This window comes from Typopeltis vanoorti, chromosome 5 (assembly GCF_054136105.1).
Source record: "Typopeltis vanoorti isolate ZY-2024b chromosome 5, IOZ_Tvanoo_1.0, whole genome shotgun sequence".
In the NCBI taxonomy this organism is placed as follows: Eukaryota; Metazoa; Arthropoda; class Arachnida; order Uropygi; family Thelyphonidae; genus Typopeltis; species Typopeltis vanoorti.
This window is the reverse complement of record NC_143553.1, coordinates 148874848-148891643: the sequence shown is the minus strand read 5'-3', so window position 1 is coordinate 148891643 and position 16796 is coordinate 148874848. Positions and strand designations below refer to the sequence as shown.

Sequence of the window (16796 nt, the reverse complement as noted above, 5' to 3'; positions counted from 1 at the left end):
TAATTTTTTTTGACAGGTGAGTTTTCATCGAATGGGACCATTTTTGAAGTTATCTCTGGAGTAAGGCCATAGGTCTTGTGATTAATGCACTCAACAGAGAAGCATTTGCGATTGTAAAGTTCAGGTATGGTGAAATTATCAGATGGTGGAATAGACATACATGTGAGTTGCTGTTGGCACTTTTTTAATTGTTACTTTTTCAGCATAAGAGGATCGTAGGACAGGTGTAATGGTGGCCAGCTTTCTTTTTGCATCCTGACATGTTATGTTTTATTCTGTTTTAATTTTTTGTATCTCTTTTTCATCTTTCCATTTCTGATATGCACGAGAGTATGCTGGATGATCTCCCTGACAGTTGACACATTTAGCTTTTTTTTCACAGCAAGATTTATTATCATGTTCTTTACTACCACATCGGGCACAGGTAATAGAACCACGACAGGCAGTTTGGGCATGTCCATATCTTTGACATTTAAAGCATCTCAGCGGGTTAGGGATGTACATTCTAACAGGACAGCTGAGATACTCTGCTTTTACAGCTGTTGGAGTCCTAGGTGTATCAAAAGTAAGGCTGATGTTCTTGGTTGAGACCAGGCGACCATCATCCCTATGTATCAGGATGTGCCTCACACCTGTCACTCCTTGATTTATAAGCTCTGAACATATCTCCTCATCAGGAACATCAAGGAGATCCCATTCTGATATCACTCCTCTACTGGAGTTGAGTGTTCTGTGAGGTGTTACTGCAATTTGTATTCCACCCATTGTCGTTGCTCTCAGTAGTTTCTCGGAATGTTGTTTGCACATTGTTTCCATGAGGATATTACCAGAATGCAATTTCTTGATAGTTTTGGGAGGTCCTGCCAGTCCTTCTAAACCTTTTTGGATTAAGAAGGGTGACATTTTCCCAATTGGTTTTTCACCTGCTGCATGAATAATTAAAAAGGTTGGTACATTTATGTTAGTATCTGATATCTTTTGTTTCTTACTTCTGTTTCCATATGCTGCGTCTATATTATCAGTACTTGTTCGGACTTTGTTAGGGTTCCTGAAACATTTGAGGATGAAGAATTCATATTTAAGGAATTTTTAATTCAACGCCCGAGCTCCCCACACATGGACGTCCACTACCTGGCAAGCAAAGACTGCGCTCAGGAGTGGAATGCCAGGGCTACCCTGGATGCTATACCGGCACTTCAGAAGGTCTAGGATCCTGATCCCGGACCAAGGGGTGAGAGACTTACTGCAACACCGTTGACCCTTGCAAGCAAGCCCACTAGCCGATTGATCCTGGCTGGGCTATCCAGGACCACCCGTCTTGCCGAAGCAGGGGCCAAAGTAGTGCAAGACTACCAGGAACTCCCTTTTCGGATGTCCACGGGTCGCACCGCACGGCAAACATGGCGGGCAGGGCATTGGATCCCAGTGATGGTGGTCTGGAAAAAGGATAGTGAAAAAGACTAAGGGGAGCAAAGAATATGGGAAGAAAAGCAAAGAAAACAAAGAAGAATGAAAAGGGCCATCACTGGGAGGTCCCCTCCACCACGAACAGGTGCCCCACGTGGAGGGGTACATGGCAGAGAAATTTTAAAATCATAGGAAATAATGTATTACAGTGATGGTGATCAAGAAAAGAAAATAATGGCCTAAGATGAATATTTCAAATATTTTTTTTTTATCTATTAAATGGATAAAACAGACGTTTGATGTTATGCATAAAAAGGAGGTAAAACAATTACATTTTCAATACTACATAAAAAATTATTATTATTTTTACCTCAGGATCCAAGTTTCTAAATATATACATTCTTGTTTTCTCCATTACAGCAAACATCTCATTATTATCCTGAAAAGAGATCAAGATATACATATTCTAGGTCAAATAATAATAACACATTATTATTATTATTATTTTAAGTATATATGAATAATGAACATGCAATTCTTTCTGCCTTATTATTGTTCTATGAAACTCAAAACTGTGATGGTTCTATGTAGATTTGCAAAAAATACTTCTCTTCAAATCCCCCTGCTTCCCATCTGAACTGCACATACATGAGAGGGTCCATAAGCTACAGAGCATCAATGCTGTGAGTGAGTAAGAGGATAAAAATAAGAGAGGAGCATACTGATTTTTCAGCATCTAGAGATTGTAGTGTTTATAAAGTTCAAATCAGTCTACAATCACCATGAATTCAAATTATATGAACATTTCCATAAAGGCTTGCTCATGCCAACGTTGATCTCCTCCTCCTGCTAATTTCAAGGGATGCTGGAAAGAACTAACTGAAAAATCTCTTAAACTGGTAGTTATATAAAGGTCAATGTAGCCTATGATCATTTCTCAAACTCAGCATTTTCTTAAAGCTGTATCACTGGGATTACTTCCTTCTAAAAATAAATCACATGCATGCATAATTAATAATCCAATATCTCCTGATAACAGCTCACTTAATCAGCACAGTAGCAGCTAAGTTGATGAATTTCAGGGGTACAGTTCACTTCAATTTAATTGTAATTATTATATGATTCATCCACAGTTAACTGATTATAAATAATTCTAAGAAGTTAATACACGTTATCTACCATGCACTATACCATATCAGTACATAAATGAATAGATTTTAATAAAATTCTAATGTCAGTATTAAACCACAGCATGTCATACCACAGAAGCTTTCGTAACAGAATGAATTTTAAATTAATAAAGTAAGACCACACAAAATAATTTTTAAAAAATTATTTTAATTAAAGAATCATTGCAATAATCTGTAAAAATCAAGTCATATAAATATATCTTATACCTGTTTTTCTCATTTTCTCTTACAGGTTTTGATTACCAGAAATACAGAAATGTTTTGGAAAAATTTGAAGTAAAGAGCAGTGTTAATAATAATGGTAAGTACTTGCTGGATTTCTGTTGCTGGAAATGGACTAGTCATTATTAATTCCATGTTCCAACATAAAGATGTGCACAAATTCACATGGAGAGAAGATACAAGAAGCAAGAAAAGAGCACCTCATTGACTAAGTTATTGTTACTAGTGATATCTTCATGCTAGTTCAGGACACAAGAGTATGCAGAGGATTTGAAACAGAAAATGATCATGTAGAAAGTTTTTTAACTTGGGTATATTATGTATTCAAGATACCAAGTAATTTTATATAAACTTGGTTTTTAATCCTATTTCCCAAGTAAGCAAACAGACAAGCAAGTCAAGTTTGCACCTGCACCTAGTGCAAATCTGAGGCAACTCGTGGCAAAGGTGGATTAATCTCCGATCACTTTCCTTAGTATTTTTCCCCTAATGCAAAGCATATCCCCTTGCGGAGATGTATGATGCTATGCATTAAAGGCAATGATCACTACCCATACCGGTTTCGATCTTTATTGAGGTCTCGTCAGTGGGAGCCAGACCTGAAAATGCTAAGGTTGAATTAATGCAGAGCTTATGAATTTTACCTAAAAAGGTCAAAGCACCTTGTGGCAACTTGTTTAGCTAAAATTCATAAGCTAAACAAAAGATGCAGTCTAGGAAAAGAACACATATCGCAATTTCCTGACAAGTACCGTATTTGACGGCATATAAGACGCACTTTTTTCTTTGAAACTAGGTCTGAAAAACAGGGTGCATCTTATAAGCCGATACTCGGTTTTTTTATTACTTTCATTTCTGGAAATTTTCTCTGTTCCGAGTTATGCAATTTCTTTCTTGCTTCCCTGCGGCATGTATGAGAGCATTCCAGTTACGTAGAGTTCAGTGGATGCACATACACTGTCATTGATGATCACAGCTGTTAAATCACAGATCTGCCGTTAAATTTTCTCTAAATTTCTTGGCAAATTATGGCTAAAAAACGTCGACATTGCTACAATATTGCATACAAGCTACATGTGATTGCGTATGCTAAAGAACATCTCCTCATTTAGCTCTGGAGATGAATTTCTAGGTTTTGGTAAAGAAGATTAAAAGGTGGATACTCTTTCCTAGTTAGATTAAGTATTTGTAGACCTACTTATTACTTTATATTTCAAATACTGTAAATTCATTATACTATTCAGTGATAAAGTTTTTTCCTAAAAAATGTGTACAAAAAAGGGGATGCATCTTATAGGCTGGTGCGTCTTATACGTCGGCAAAAACGGTAATTCAAGCATGTCCTCTATAAGAATACAGAGAAAAAGCACGACACATTGTAATGATATATTCTGGTGGCTATTGAAAAGACTTAGAAATAGAGGAAAGAGTGTTATTAAAAGAAGGATGATAAAAGTGATATGAAAACTGAAAATAAAGAAATTCTAGAAGTCTGGAATAAATACTTTGAAAGACTGCTAAATGAAACAAGCAGTGATGATACAGTGCTGGAAGACATTAAATAGGAATGCAATCAAGAGTACATATCAATATTTTGGGCAGAAAAGCCATCAAAAGCCTGAAATGTGGAAGGTAGCTGGAGTAGATATTAGGACAAGAAATGCTCAAATATGCTGAATTGTAAAAGTTTTTCAGTGGCTACAGTGCATAATTCAGAGGGCCTGGTCAGAAGGTTGAATTTCAAATGATTGGAATAGAGCTCTCATAATTCCCATCTATAAAAAGAGGAATAAAACTGAATGTGATAATAATAGAGGACCCTACTGAGTGTTCTGGGTAAAATTTATGCAAGCATATTTCAAAAAAACTGTGAAACAGAAACATGAAAGGAGCAAGCTGGGTTCAAGCGAAATAGAGGTAGTCAAAATCAGATTTTCACTTTACGACAAATTGTTGAGAAATCATGGGAATATAACAAGGATCTGTATTTATGTTTTAAGATCTGGAAAAAGAATATTAACAATGTGCCAAGAGAAAAGCTATTCAAAATGCTACATTACGCAGTGTAAATGGTATACATTATATCAATCAACAGAGTCTGTTTTTGAGTTGAAAGTCAAAAACAGACTTTCAACTAAAATGTATAGAGTGCATAGAAAGATGGTTTTATGATAAGTCAGGTATGAAACAAGGATGCATATTGTAGGCATAGGTTTCTGTGGTTTAGCAGTTCATAAGAAAGATTCCAGTAATTGGACCACATGTTTATTAAGATAAATAACAACAAAAAACAAACCCGACAGGTTTTGTAAGTTGTTTGACTTACATCTTCAGGGGTCAAAGGTAACTAAAAGTTTAAACACAAGAAATGAGAAATTACTCAAAATAGTTCATTCTATGCAGTTGTGGCTGTCTAACTGTTCATTAAATTAAATATCTGAATGCAGATTCAGGTACAATGCTAAGTTTGAGTAATTTCTCAAACTTAGCATGGCCGGTGGAAGTTGTATGGTATGCTAGGCCTGATTTGTGTTCTCTTCTTTTTTGCATGTCTTTTTGGTGTTCGTTCATGCGAATTTCCCCTGATCTTCCTGCTGGCCTACGCAGCAGATGCCACAGGAACAATGAATTTTATAAACAGCTGGTTTTTTTTAAAGGATGTGGAGGTTTTGGGGGGATGTAGAAATCTTGAAATTTTTTCCAGTGGTAGAAAAGCAACTTTGATGTTATATTTGTTTAGTACGCGTGGATAGGCTTATGTGTTCATCAGACATGTTGTAATAGGTTTCATGGTATAATGATATATACCATCTGTGTTCTTATTATACTGTGAAACCCATTACAACATATTTGTTTAGTAATTTGGCCATTTTGTCTGTAACATTCTTGATGTATGGAAGCGTGATTGCGTCCTTGAAATCTTGCTTTTGTGAGATGCTTGTAGGAGGTGTGTTGAGGATTTCACTTTTCAGATGATGATGATTGAGATTGAGGATGGTCACTTTTAGATAGAATGATAAATAATAGCTATGACAAGGCCTTTTCTATCAGTAAACAAAGCCAAATCAAGAAATTCAATGTTCTTTACGAAAAACATTTTCAGTCAAAACCTAGTTTGCCGGACAACACTGTTATATTTAATTGCTCCGATCGTGTTCTATCAAAACTAGAAGTGGGCATACTTAAAAAAGGATTCAATTTTTCTATTACTCCTGATCTAATTCCTAAAGTGGACATTATATGCAATATAGAAAAGGTTGTTTCGTTGTTACCGAAACCCACAGCTAATGATCTCAGACTTAAAAGCAGTATCATTCTCTCTTCTTCAAGAGCTCCCCACAAAAACATCACTCCTCTAGAGAGAAGAGCTATGTTTAGGTTGAAGAAAGATAAAGAAATCATCATCTTAAAAGCCGATAAAGGCAACTGTACAGTGATCTTAAATACTAGTGATTACAAAGATAAGATCGCCAACTTACTATCTGATATATCTACTTGGATTATTGGACCCTAAACACACAGTTTGGTGGAGATACGTTGATGATATTTTTATTGTTTCAAAAAATGCAGAAAAGGATTTGTTCGATTTCCTAAGCAAGATCAACTTTTTACATCACAAAATTAAATTCACTCTAGAACAGGAGAAAGATAACCAATTACCATTTCTGGACATTTTAATTAAAAAACAAATAAATGGACGCATCAGCCTTACAGTTTATCGCAAACCTACCAATACAGGTAGATACTTACACTTCACTTCTTCACACCATATTTCTCAGAAACTTAGCATTGTACACATGCTAAAAAATAGAGCCTCTCTCATTACAACTGATGATAAAGACCTCCAAGATGAACTATCCCTGATATCAAATAATCTTACAAAGAATGGTTATCCTAGGAAATTGATCCACAAGATTCTTTTCTGTGACCCCCCACAAAGACGACCGGAAGATACACATTGCAATTTTACTATTGTGATTCCGTTTACAGGGACAGTTTCTAATAAGATTGCTAAACTCCTCAAGCTACATGGAATACGAGTGGCTTTTAAACCTTCACAGACCATTTGCCAATTCTTAAGATCTCCAAAAGATAGTCATCCTTTTTTCAAATATGCCGGAGTTTACAACTTACCCTTGTCGTGCAGCTTAAACTATATTGGCCAGACTTCAAGAAGTTTTGAAATCAGAAAAAAGGAACACAAAGGAGACGTCAATAATAATAGAGAAGACAAATCAGGGTTAGCCTTTCATTTTGCTAGGACTAACCATGTTATAGAATGGGATAAAAGCTCCATGCCCTACTTAGAGGAGGATTTCTGCTCTCAGATGATAAAAGAAGCTACAACAGTTTTCTGTTCAGAAGAAAACCTAAATAAAAACCAAGGATTAATTCTGCCCGAGATTTGAAAGACCCTCATTAGATCTTTTAACATGCCAGAATTAAATTTTGCTGCCAACTAAAGAACATTCCTACATAATAACTAGTAGATCAGACATGTGCTATACGTGTGATGTACGCGTTCTTCTGCTTTTATAAAAATGCAATTGTATTCGGTCCATTTATGGTTTCAGTGCAAACAGTCTTTTTTAGCATTTAAGTGTTCTTACATTTATATAATTTTAACCCTGATGGAGCCAACGGCCACAGTTGGTGAAACTAGTTGGTATAACTTAGTTTAAAATAAATATATTTATCAAAAAACCCAAATAGTAGTCATTCTCTCCTAAGGATGCATATTTTTTCCACTGTTATTCATCATCTATATGGATGATATCATGAAAGAAAGAAGCATTAAGTCTGATGTCAAAACTGGAGATGGTAAGCTCAGCTCATTATGCAGATGATGTTGTACTTCTAAATAAATCCAATAGAAATCTGCAGAATTCCCTAACTAAACTAAATAATTGTTGTAATGAATTGGTATGAAAATCAGCAAAAAAAAAAGAATGAAAATAGGCATACACACTGAAAGCAACTGCATCCTGAATAGAGAACTCACAGAACAAGTAAAATATTTAGCTATTTATGCACAATTTTTAATGAAGATGACAAATAACATATGGAAATGGATAACGGAATTAGCAAAGCTGGCATAGTAGGAAGTCAACTGCATAAATTTATATGTAGAAGAGGGAAATAGTCAAAACACTAAACTAACTGTATACAGTTAGTTTGGTGTTATAGTGTTCAAACAAACTATAACTTATGAATCCAAGAGCTGGGGAGTGAATGGCATAGTATCATATTAAAACTGAGGACATTAGAAAGGAACTTGCTATTGTTAGCATTTAGTAGTGTGTGAACAGAGCTAACCTCAGGTAGTATGATCACGTAAACCTGCCATTCTAGAAAAATGAGTGTTTTTTTGCTAGAATGGCAGGAAAAAGACCCACAGGAAGACTAAGATCTAGTTGGATTGTAGAGCAAGAAGTCTCTTAGAAGACTGAAATATAAGATCTAACAATATTGGAGTCCTTACAGATAACAGATGAATAACAATCTTACATGTTAGGCTTGGTGGGCTTGTCACAGCAAAGTAACCTGGCTTTTGGAGACCTAATTAATGCTCTTATAGGGCAGTTAATACTATATGTATGGTGTATCGTGTGCATGTATTTGTGATGGTTTGCTTGTGAGATGAAAACTTCAAGTTTCCATAAGAAAAATCTAACTAGATAAATAAAGATTTTACAAACCTAGATGGAATTTAAATCCAGGTCTTTCAAACCCAAGGACATTGTTGAATCAAACTGAACTAAAGAGGCTCTCTCTCTCTCTATATATATATTTTTTTTATTTTATAAAAATCTATAAAGATATATAATTATAAATTATAATATAAAAATCATCATCATCCCTTTCGGGTTAGGTTCAAGGGTTCAGCATGGCCAAGTAAGTTGGTTTCTCAAAAACCTGATTAATGCTTGTGATAGAACAAATAATCCCATCTGCATTGTCTATTATGTCTGTAAATTTTGTGTGTGTGTGTTCTTCTGGCCAGTTTTCCTGTTTTGTGGGAGGAAAAACCCTGCTGCCTCCAAATGAGGCCAGCTAATTCACCTTCACTTGAAAACTCCAATAAAGGCTCTTCACATCCTAGGAAGGATTCAAATCTAGGCTTTTCCAACCAAGGGCATCTTCAATTCTAAATGAAGTACAGAGGCTTCTATATATATATTATTTATTTATTTTTTATGTGATCTTCACCAATAAAAAGTGTTAGGCTAATAGTATACTAGTATTAGTACCATGGAAGAGCTAACAGTGGCCTAACAGCCTTTGATATCGGTATATCAGTACAAAAAAGATGATCAATACTCTTAGTCTTTTTTTAACTAGTTCTCCTTCTATCTAGACAATGTAGCACCTTTCCTCTGACCACGCCCAACTTCACATCCTTTGGCACTACAAAGATACCAAGTGGGATGACCTCTAGACCTACTACTCTTCCTTTCCATAGCATAATTCCAGCGGCTCCGTAGCGCAATTGGAAGAATGATGACGGTATGTTGCACCCTTCGATTAGAAAAAGCCTAAGTTTGATTCTCGTCATGACAGGAGGAATTTTTATATGGACTTTTTCAATTGAAGGCGAGTTAGTTGATCTCATACGGAGGTAACAGAGTTTTTTCTCCCGGAAACTCGGGTTTTTCATCCCGCATACAGACAAATTGGTCCTTCAGAACACACACAATTTACAGACAAAAAATACTAGCTATGGTGGTGATGGTAGTTGTGGGCAGTAGATGGCGTTGATATAGGTGATTGGTAGTAGAGATTCTGTGTGGTGGTGGAGACAGAGAGTTGTACAGTGGGTGTCCTCCCACAATGAGTCTTCGGACTCCTTGGAGGTGTCACGAATAATAATAATAATAATAATAATAATAATTATTATTATTATTGCTTCTACTATTTTAATTCAAACAACACCTGCACTGAGCAAGTTACAAAAATCATCCACGCTGACATTAAGGCCTTCATTCCTCGTTCATCCAACATTCCCATCCACTTTCCAAGCCCTGGTTCAACAGAAGATGAATGAAAGGAGTTGAAAGGAAAAAAATATGGCTTACCACAGGTAGCTTGCTCCGAGACTCCAGCTTCACACTCAGCCTATTTGGAAGCATGCAACAAATGTAAAACAACTATCAGCAAATTTAAATCCAACTTCATAAAGACCAATATCAAAAAACTTGCCTCTTGTTTAAACAGAAGCCATGCTTTCTGGTCCCTTGCAAAAGCCATTTGATGCAACTTCTGCTCACCTTTACTAGATAAAGTTGATCCTCCTGGCATCACTTCTTTCCTCTAACTCCTGCACAGCTGATGAAGGCAAGTTGCCTCCTTCCATGTCCGCAACCAAGCACCACATAAGACATATGGTGATTGGACCAGAAGACTTTGTAGCATCCAGGTTGGCAAAACGACAAGAAGAATATTAGACAACCTGGACACTACAAAGTCTTCTGGTCCCAATGGCATCTCTCGTATTGAACTCAAACATTGTGCTCCAGAGTTAACACCTGTCCTCTTGAATCTTCTATAATCAGCTGGTATCTATCCCATTTCATGAAGGCAGGCATATATCCAACCCATTCCAAAAAAAAAAAGGAGGCAAAAGCATACCATCTAACTACCAACCAATTGCCATCACCTCAATCCTTTCCAAAGTAATGGGGAAAGTGATCAATAGTCAACTTCTTTACTACCTAGAAGCTCGCCAATTAATCAGTGACCACCAGTATGGATTTCGCTAATTAAAATCCACAGCTGAGCTCTTATCTTACATCACCCATCACTGAATATGTGTCATGGAAAGGTTCAGAGAAACATGTGTTGTTGCCCTAGACATTTCCAGGGGTTTTGATTGTGTTTTGCATCAAGGCCAGTTTTGCACTGTCTTCCTTCTTCCTGCCACCCTCTATAACTGGATAGCCAGCTTTTTTTCTGGTTGTTCACTGCATGTCATGATGAACAGCACTCTCTTCAAGCTTTGCCACCAATATAGGAGTTCCTCAGGGCTCAATTCTATCACCTACTCTCTTTCTCTTATATATATATGACCTGCTCTCGATCACCACTAGTCCTATCCACGGCTTTGCCAATGATAACACTCTCCATTCATCCTACTCCTTTGATAAATCATATAGTTCTCAGACATCTCTAACATCAAAATCATCTGCAACCAGTGCCTTAAACATTGATCTCCATACCATCCTTCAGTGGGGCAAGAATAACCTGGTCATCTTCAATGCTGCCAAAATGCAGTGAATGTCTTTTCTCTTGCAAAAGTTATTTCCAGCCATCCCTGGCACAAACACATCACATCAATAGCTTCCTCACCCTCTAAAAAACTAGGCACTCTTTTCTACTCAACAAGATATTTTACACCAACCAGCTACTAACCCTGTATAAATCCCAAATCCACCCATCCTTAGAATACTGTTCACACATTTCAGGTGGTGTCCCTAAAACCTCCTTAAAAATTCTTGTTACTGTCCAGAGGAAAGCAATTCAGCTTACAGATGAAAATAGCAATTCTTTTCAAAAATACTCATGTCTACAAAGTTTACTGTTATTATAGAAAGCCTTATGCTGAGCAGACTAAAAGAAATAACAAATTATTATTATTTGTATTATGTGCTGTCTATTTATTTTATAGATATTACTTTAAAAATAGGTTTATAATCTACAACTGTTTGTAGATGATGCAAAAGGAGAGAGTGATGAGGAATCAAACAGATGTTGTGGCCTTACAGGAGGACTTCAATAGACTGTATGAATGGGCAACAGTATGGAACTGTTAATTCAATGTTGCCAAGTGTAGGGTTCTGAAATATGGTAGGCAACAATGAGATGAAAAGCATACACTTAGAGGGTAAATTTTGGAGGAAAAGTTGAGAAGCAAGAGACCTTGGAGTGGTGGTGGACAGGATCTGAAGTTCTGAGGTCACATTGCACAAGTTGTGAAGACATCACATCAGATTATGGCAATGATGTGGAGGACCTTAACTTGAAGAAACAAAAAGGTTCTGGTGTTAATAATAATAATAATCATCTCGCAAGGTATTATATACATAATTATAAAATTAAGATTCATAAATGTGTTGCTTACAGATGCCCATTTAACATCCCAAACATCTTTTCTTTCAAATTTTAGTTGTTCTCCTAATGTTTCGTGTCCAGCAGGCCCAGTTATTCGGGAATCCAGATCATAGAGTAAAAGGACACCTGCTATATCTACTATTGACATACGGCTGAAATTAAAATAAAATCATGAAGTCCAACTTTTTAAAACTATAAAAAAAGCAAGTTTTTTTTGTTTGATTTCTTGATATGCTGTTAACGAGAAGATAATTAATAACTCAAATACACTTCTATTACTGATATTTTTATTTTATAGCGTGATAAAGATTTTGGGATAAAAATAGCAAATTAAATATATAATACACAGTTTATTAAGCAATATAAATGCACAAGCACAAGCAATGTACAAGTATATAAAAAATAAGTAAAATGTATGCGTTAATTAAAAAAATAAATAAAAATAAAAATTTAAAAAAAAAAAATATATATATATATATAATAAGTATCTTAACAATAGACATAGCAAAATACATTAAATAACTAAGTTTATTTGCATTAGTAAAAGTGTAAAAAATTATTGCATATTCCAAATTTTTAAATGTACCACATCCATAACTCACACTTCACTGTTAATAAGGGAGCCAGTATGCCATACTGTTGTGTACCATCCCAAAAAAAATAAAATAAAAAATATATATATATATATCCAGAGGGAAAATTTCAACAAACTTGCTGTTTTACTTTTTTTTTTTCTGAGGGAAGGGAATTTAGAATTTGGTTTTGTATCTTGATGTTGATGGTTAGCAACATATCGAGGATATGCAGGCCAGTACATAAAACTGAATCTGATTTTGCTGATAATGCATCAGTTTCCAGATCATATGATCATGCTGTTACTTACTCTATCAGCTCATATCTGAAGTCCAAATAGAGTGGTGTGTGTTACTGATACTGTCAAGGGCAAGCAAAAGCAAAGTGACTGGGTGTTCTGTGTGGAAAAGTTATTCAAGAGACTTTTTTTTACTCCAATACTGCTCTTTAATTCACTCTTCTCTGCCATCAATGCCTGACACTTATGAAATGCAAGTTGCAAAACTTCTTATTAATGGGATTGATATATTAATAAATATGAAGAGCATCACAAATAATACATCAACTGTGGATCAAACAAAACTCAACATTATAAAAAACAACAAGAATCCAACTGAAAAATTTATACATATTATTATTGTATAATAATATTATGTATTATAATAAAATAATAAAACAAAACACATCCAAAATCACCTAAATGGCATTAGAAATTATAAAAATTCATAAACAGCCACTTCAGTATTTTACAGCCCTAATACAAATGCCTACCACCAATAGTTATCTAAACGTAACTTCCTATTTCTAAAAACAACCTTATTTCAGCTGCAACAACCAGTATTCACTTCAATCCCAATTATACACTCAGTGCCATTCCTTTTGTCGCAAGGGCATGTCTACATCTATCATCCCACACTGGAGCATGCTGCACCTGGGATCTCCTCCATTTTGATCTTCGCTAGCTCAAAATTTGCCATAGTTTATTACATTCATTTACTGTCTCCATTGCTCTCCAAATTCTGATAATCATTCTGGCCTCTTTCAATACCTATCTCTGAAGTATGATTTTCTTCAGTCCAAATATTCAAAAGCTGGGTTATCTTCCATAAATGAGTAGAAAGGCTTATGTGTTGGTAGTTTATGTTGAGATTTTTTTTTTTCTGAAAAGATATCCAGAGTGCTTACTAAATACCAATTCCACATCACATTTAAACCATATCAAATTGGAAAATCTTATCCATTCACCTAAGGACAAACTCTCTCATTGTTTACATCCAGGAATATATGAAGCCTTGTAATTGCAACTCTGTTTATTGTGCACAGACAGGAAGATCTGCTAACATCTGTTTCAGAGAACATAAGAAATGCGGTTGGCATCATTATGGCAAATCAGGACTAGCATAGCACGCCTTGGACACCCCCTTCACACAGGATTATATGGAAGAAAACAAAAGTGCTACACAGAAGTACAAGTCAGAGAGACTGTTTTTTGGAATTGGCAGCTGCTTTAAAACATTCCCCAAACCTCAACAAGTATGGTATCAATTTACTAAAATTGATACCATACTTGTGTGCTGATTTAAACTGATTCCCACTATTAATAAATTGCATACTGTGACAAACTGTTTTGTGTTCCGATTTATTTATTAGTACTTGAATTAAATAATGATTTTCTTATTAGTGTCGTGAATAAACTGTGATAAAAAAACTTAACATGTTTTCCATAAAGTTTACAATTCAAACTGACTTCCCTTTTCCAATTCCAATGATCCAACCAATGATCAGATGATCAACTGAGGTATTTAAAGTTAGAAATACAAACTGTCCACCTAATGACCAGAACACCAGCTAATTCTCATCGCCCTAATATGGCCCTGATGCCCCTAATATTTTCTTAAAAACTAGTTCTATTAAATATACTGTGGATTTCAGCTCTCCTGCTGGCAACTCAGACCATAATTCATTCAAGTTTTTTTTTCCCCATGGAATGTCCTTTCTCTAGCCGCTCTCAGCTCCATGTCCTTTGACAACAGATTCTGCAAGTGTGTCAAGAAAGCCTGAGCAAACAATTCAGCATACCACATGTGGCTTGAGACATACTCTCTTCATACTCTGTCTATAGTACAATTTATAATAACTGTAAATAAACAAATTTGTGTGTGTGTGTGTGTGTGTGTGTGTGTGTGTGTGTGTGTGTGTGTGTGTGTTGGTGTGATACATTAGACTCATCGAGGGAAGCCCCAAATCATATTCATCACAACTATTCGACATTCATACAGTATCTATCATACCTCGCCTTAAACTCATTCACTGTCACAGCATCCACCAGAGACTCTGGCAGCCCATTCCACTCATTCACCACTCTAAAAGTAAAGAACCCAGCTCTAACACCTTTACTAACCACACTTTTTCCCAGTTTCCATGGATGTCCCCTAGTCCTCCCACGACCAGCCTTGTTCTCAAAAATATCTTCTGAATTAATTTTATAGAAACCCTTCAGTAATATGAATGTCTCAATCATATCTCCCCTCCTCTGCCTATCAACCAATTTTTGCAACCCACAAATCCTCAACCTGTTCTCATAAGGTTCATTCCACAGACGTGCTATCATCTTGGTCACCCACCTCTGGATCCTCTCAACCTCCCCATCAAGAAGAAAAAACCTAGGTGACCAAATCTGGGCACAGTAGTTGAGATGGGGTCTTATCAAGGCTCGATACAGAGGAACCATAACCTGCTTGTCTCTGCTTGTCAATGTATTCTTCAGCAACCAAGTGATTTGATGAGCTGATTTGGTCACTTTTGCAATGTGCCCCCTAAACTTCAACTCCTTATCCACCAACACTCCTAAATCTCGTGCCTCATCAATTTCCTGGAGTACAGTTCCACCAATGTAGTAAACTGCTGCTAATCTTTTCACCCCAAAATGTATAACCTTACATTTTGCCACATTAAATTGACATCCATTCTCCTTAGCCCAGACCTCCAATCTATCCAAATCATCTTGCAAAATTTTGACATCTACATTCACTATTGCCCTACCCAACTTTGCATCATCTGCAAACAAATGAACTGTTCCTCTCAGATCCTTTCCTATATCATTAATGAACAAATTAAACAGCAGTGGTCCAAGAACAGATCCTTGTGGCACACCACTAGTCACAGGCTGTCTTATGGACTCTACTCCTGAATAAACCACTCTCTGATATCTCTCCGTCAACCACCCTCCTATCCATCTCACCAACCCTATATCCATCCCCATATGCTGCAATTTACTGATTAGAATTCCATGTGGTATCCTGTCAAAGGCCTTAGCAAGGTCCAGTAGAATCACTGTAAACCCATTACCCTTATTCAGTTCAGCCATCACTATGTTATAATTTCAAACACGTCACTGTGTTATAAGATTAGCACAAAAGACGAATGCAAGTGGCATAGATTTTTCAAAAATGATGAGGTGCAGTGAATGCAATATATATGGCTGGGGAGAGATTGAAGATATTTATGTGGAGAGGATTAATAGGAGAGATTAGAGAGTTTGGGTGTGCAAGAAGTGTAACATGCTTATGGATTATGAGATGTCACTGAATGCGAGTGGTGGATGCAGCTATGGAAGTAAGCGGAGTTGAGAGTACAGCTGACTGCTTGAATGGTAACAGTAAGACAGCAGGCAAAAGTGATGGTGAGTTAGTAATTGAGAGGTAAGACAGCATGCACAGATGGCAGTGAAAATGTGATTGGCATAAATAGTGAGAAAGTAATTGAAGAGATGAAAGCAGAGTTGGTAAATATGAGGCAAGAGATTAAATGTGTGAGGGAGGAATGAAATGAGGAAAACTATAGATTTGCATGGAAATGTAAGGAAGAATGGGATGAAAGATTTGAAAGGAGCACTGTATGAGAATTCAAGGATTACAGGTGTGTGCTGAGTGCAAAGGTGCACAACATTTGTTTTTTGGGAGGCAGAATGAGCAGGGTGATTGAAGCATTGGAAAACAAGAGTACTTAAGCAAAAGAGTTGGTAGTGGTAGTTGGCTCAAATGATTTGACTAGTAACAAGAAGAATGTAACGATGGATGGATGTCAGGAGGCTATTAAGGAGAGTGAAAGATAACAGTGTGGTAGGTAAGGTAGTCGGTGTGTTGCCCAGGTATGATAATGATAAGCTGAGAAAGCAAGCAAAGATTATGAATGATGTGCTAGCAGAGTTGTGTGAGGAGAAAGGAGTTCATTTTGTGAATGTGTGGGAAGAATTTGAGAGATGGATAAATCTGTATAAAAGAGATGGGATATGTT

At 36.3% G+C, this 16796-nt stretch overlaps 1 protein-coding gene across 1 annotated transcript in view; it reads right to left on the bottom strand.

Annotated features, from left to right (window-relative positions):
• Positions 1-16796, bottom strand: part of Oseg4 (intraflagellar transport protein Oseg4) — a 377419-nt gene that overhangs the window by 184002 nt on the left and 176621 nt on the right. The window contains exons 18-19 of the mRNA XM_090392828.1: positions 11938-12079; positions 1778-1846 (exon numbers count right to left, since the gene is read on the bottom strand). Of these exons, the coding sequence (XP_090248954.1) occupies positions 1778-1846; positions 11938-12079 (211 nt within the window). The remainder of the gene's footprint in view (positions 1-1777; positions 1847-11937; positions 12080-16796) is intronic.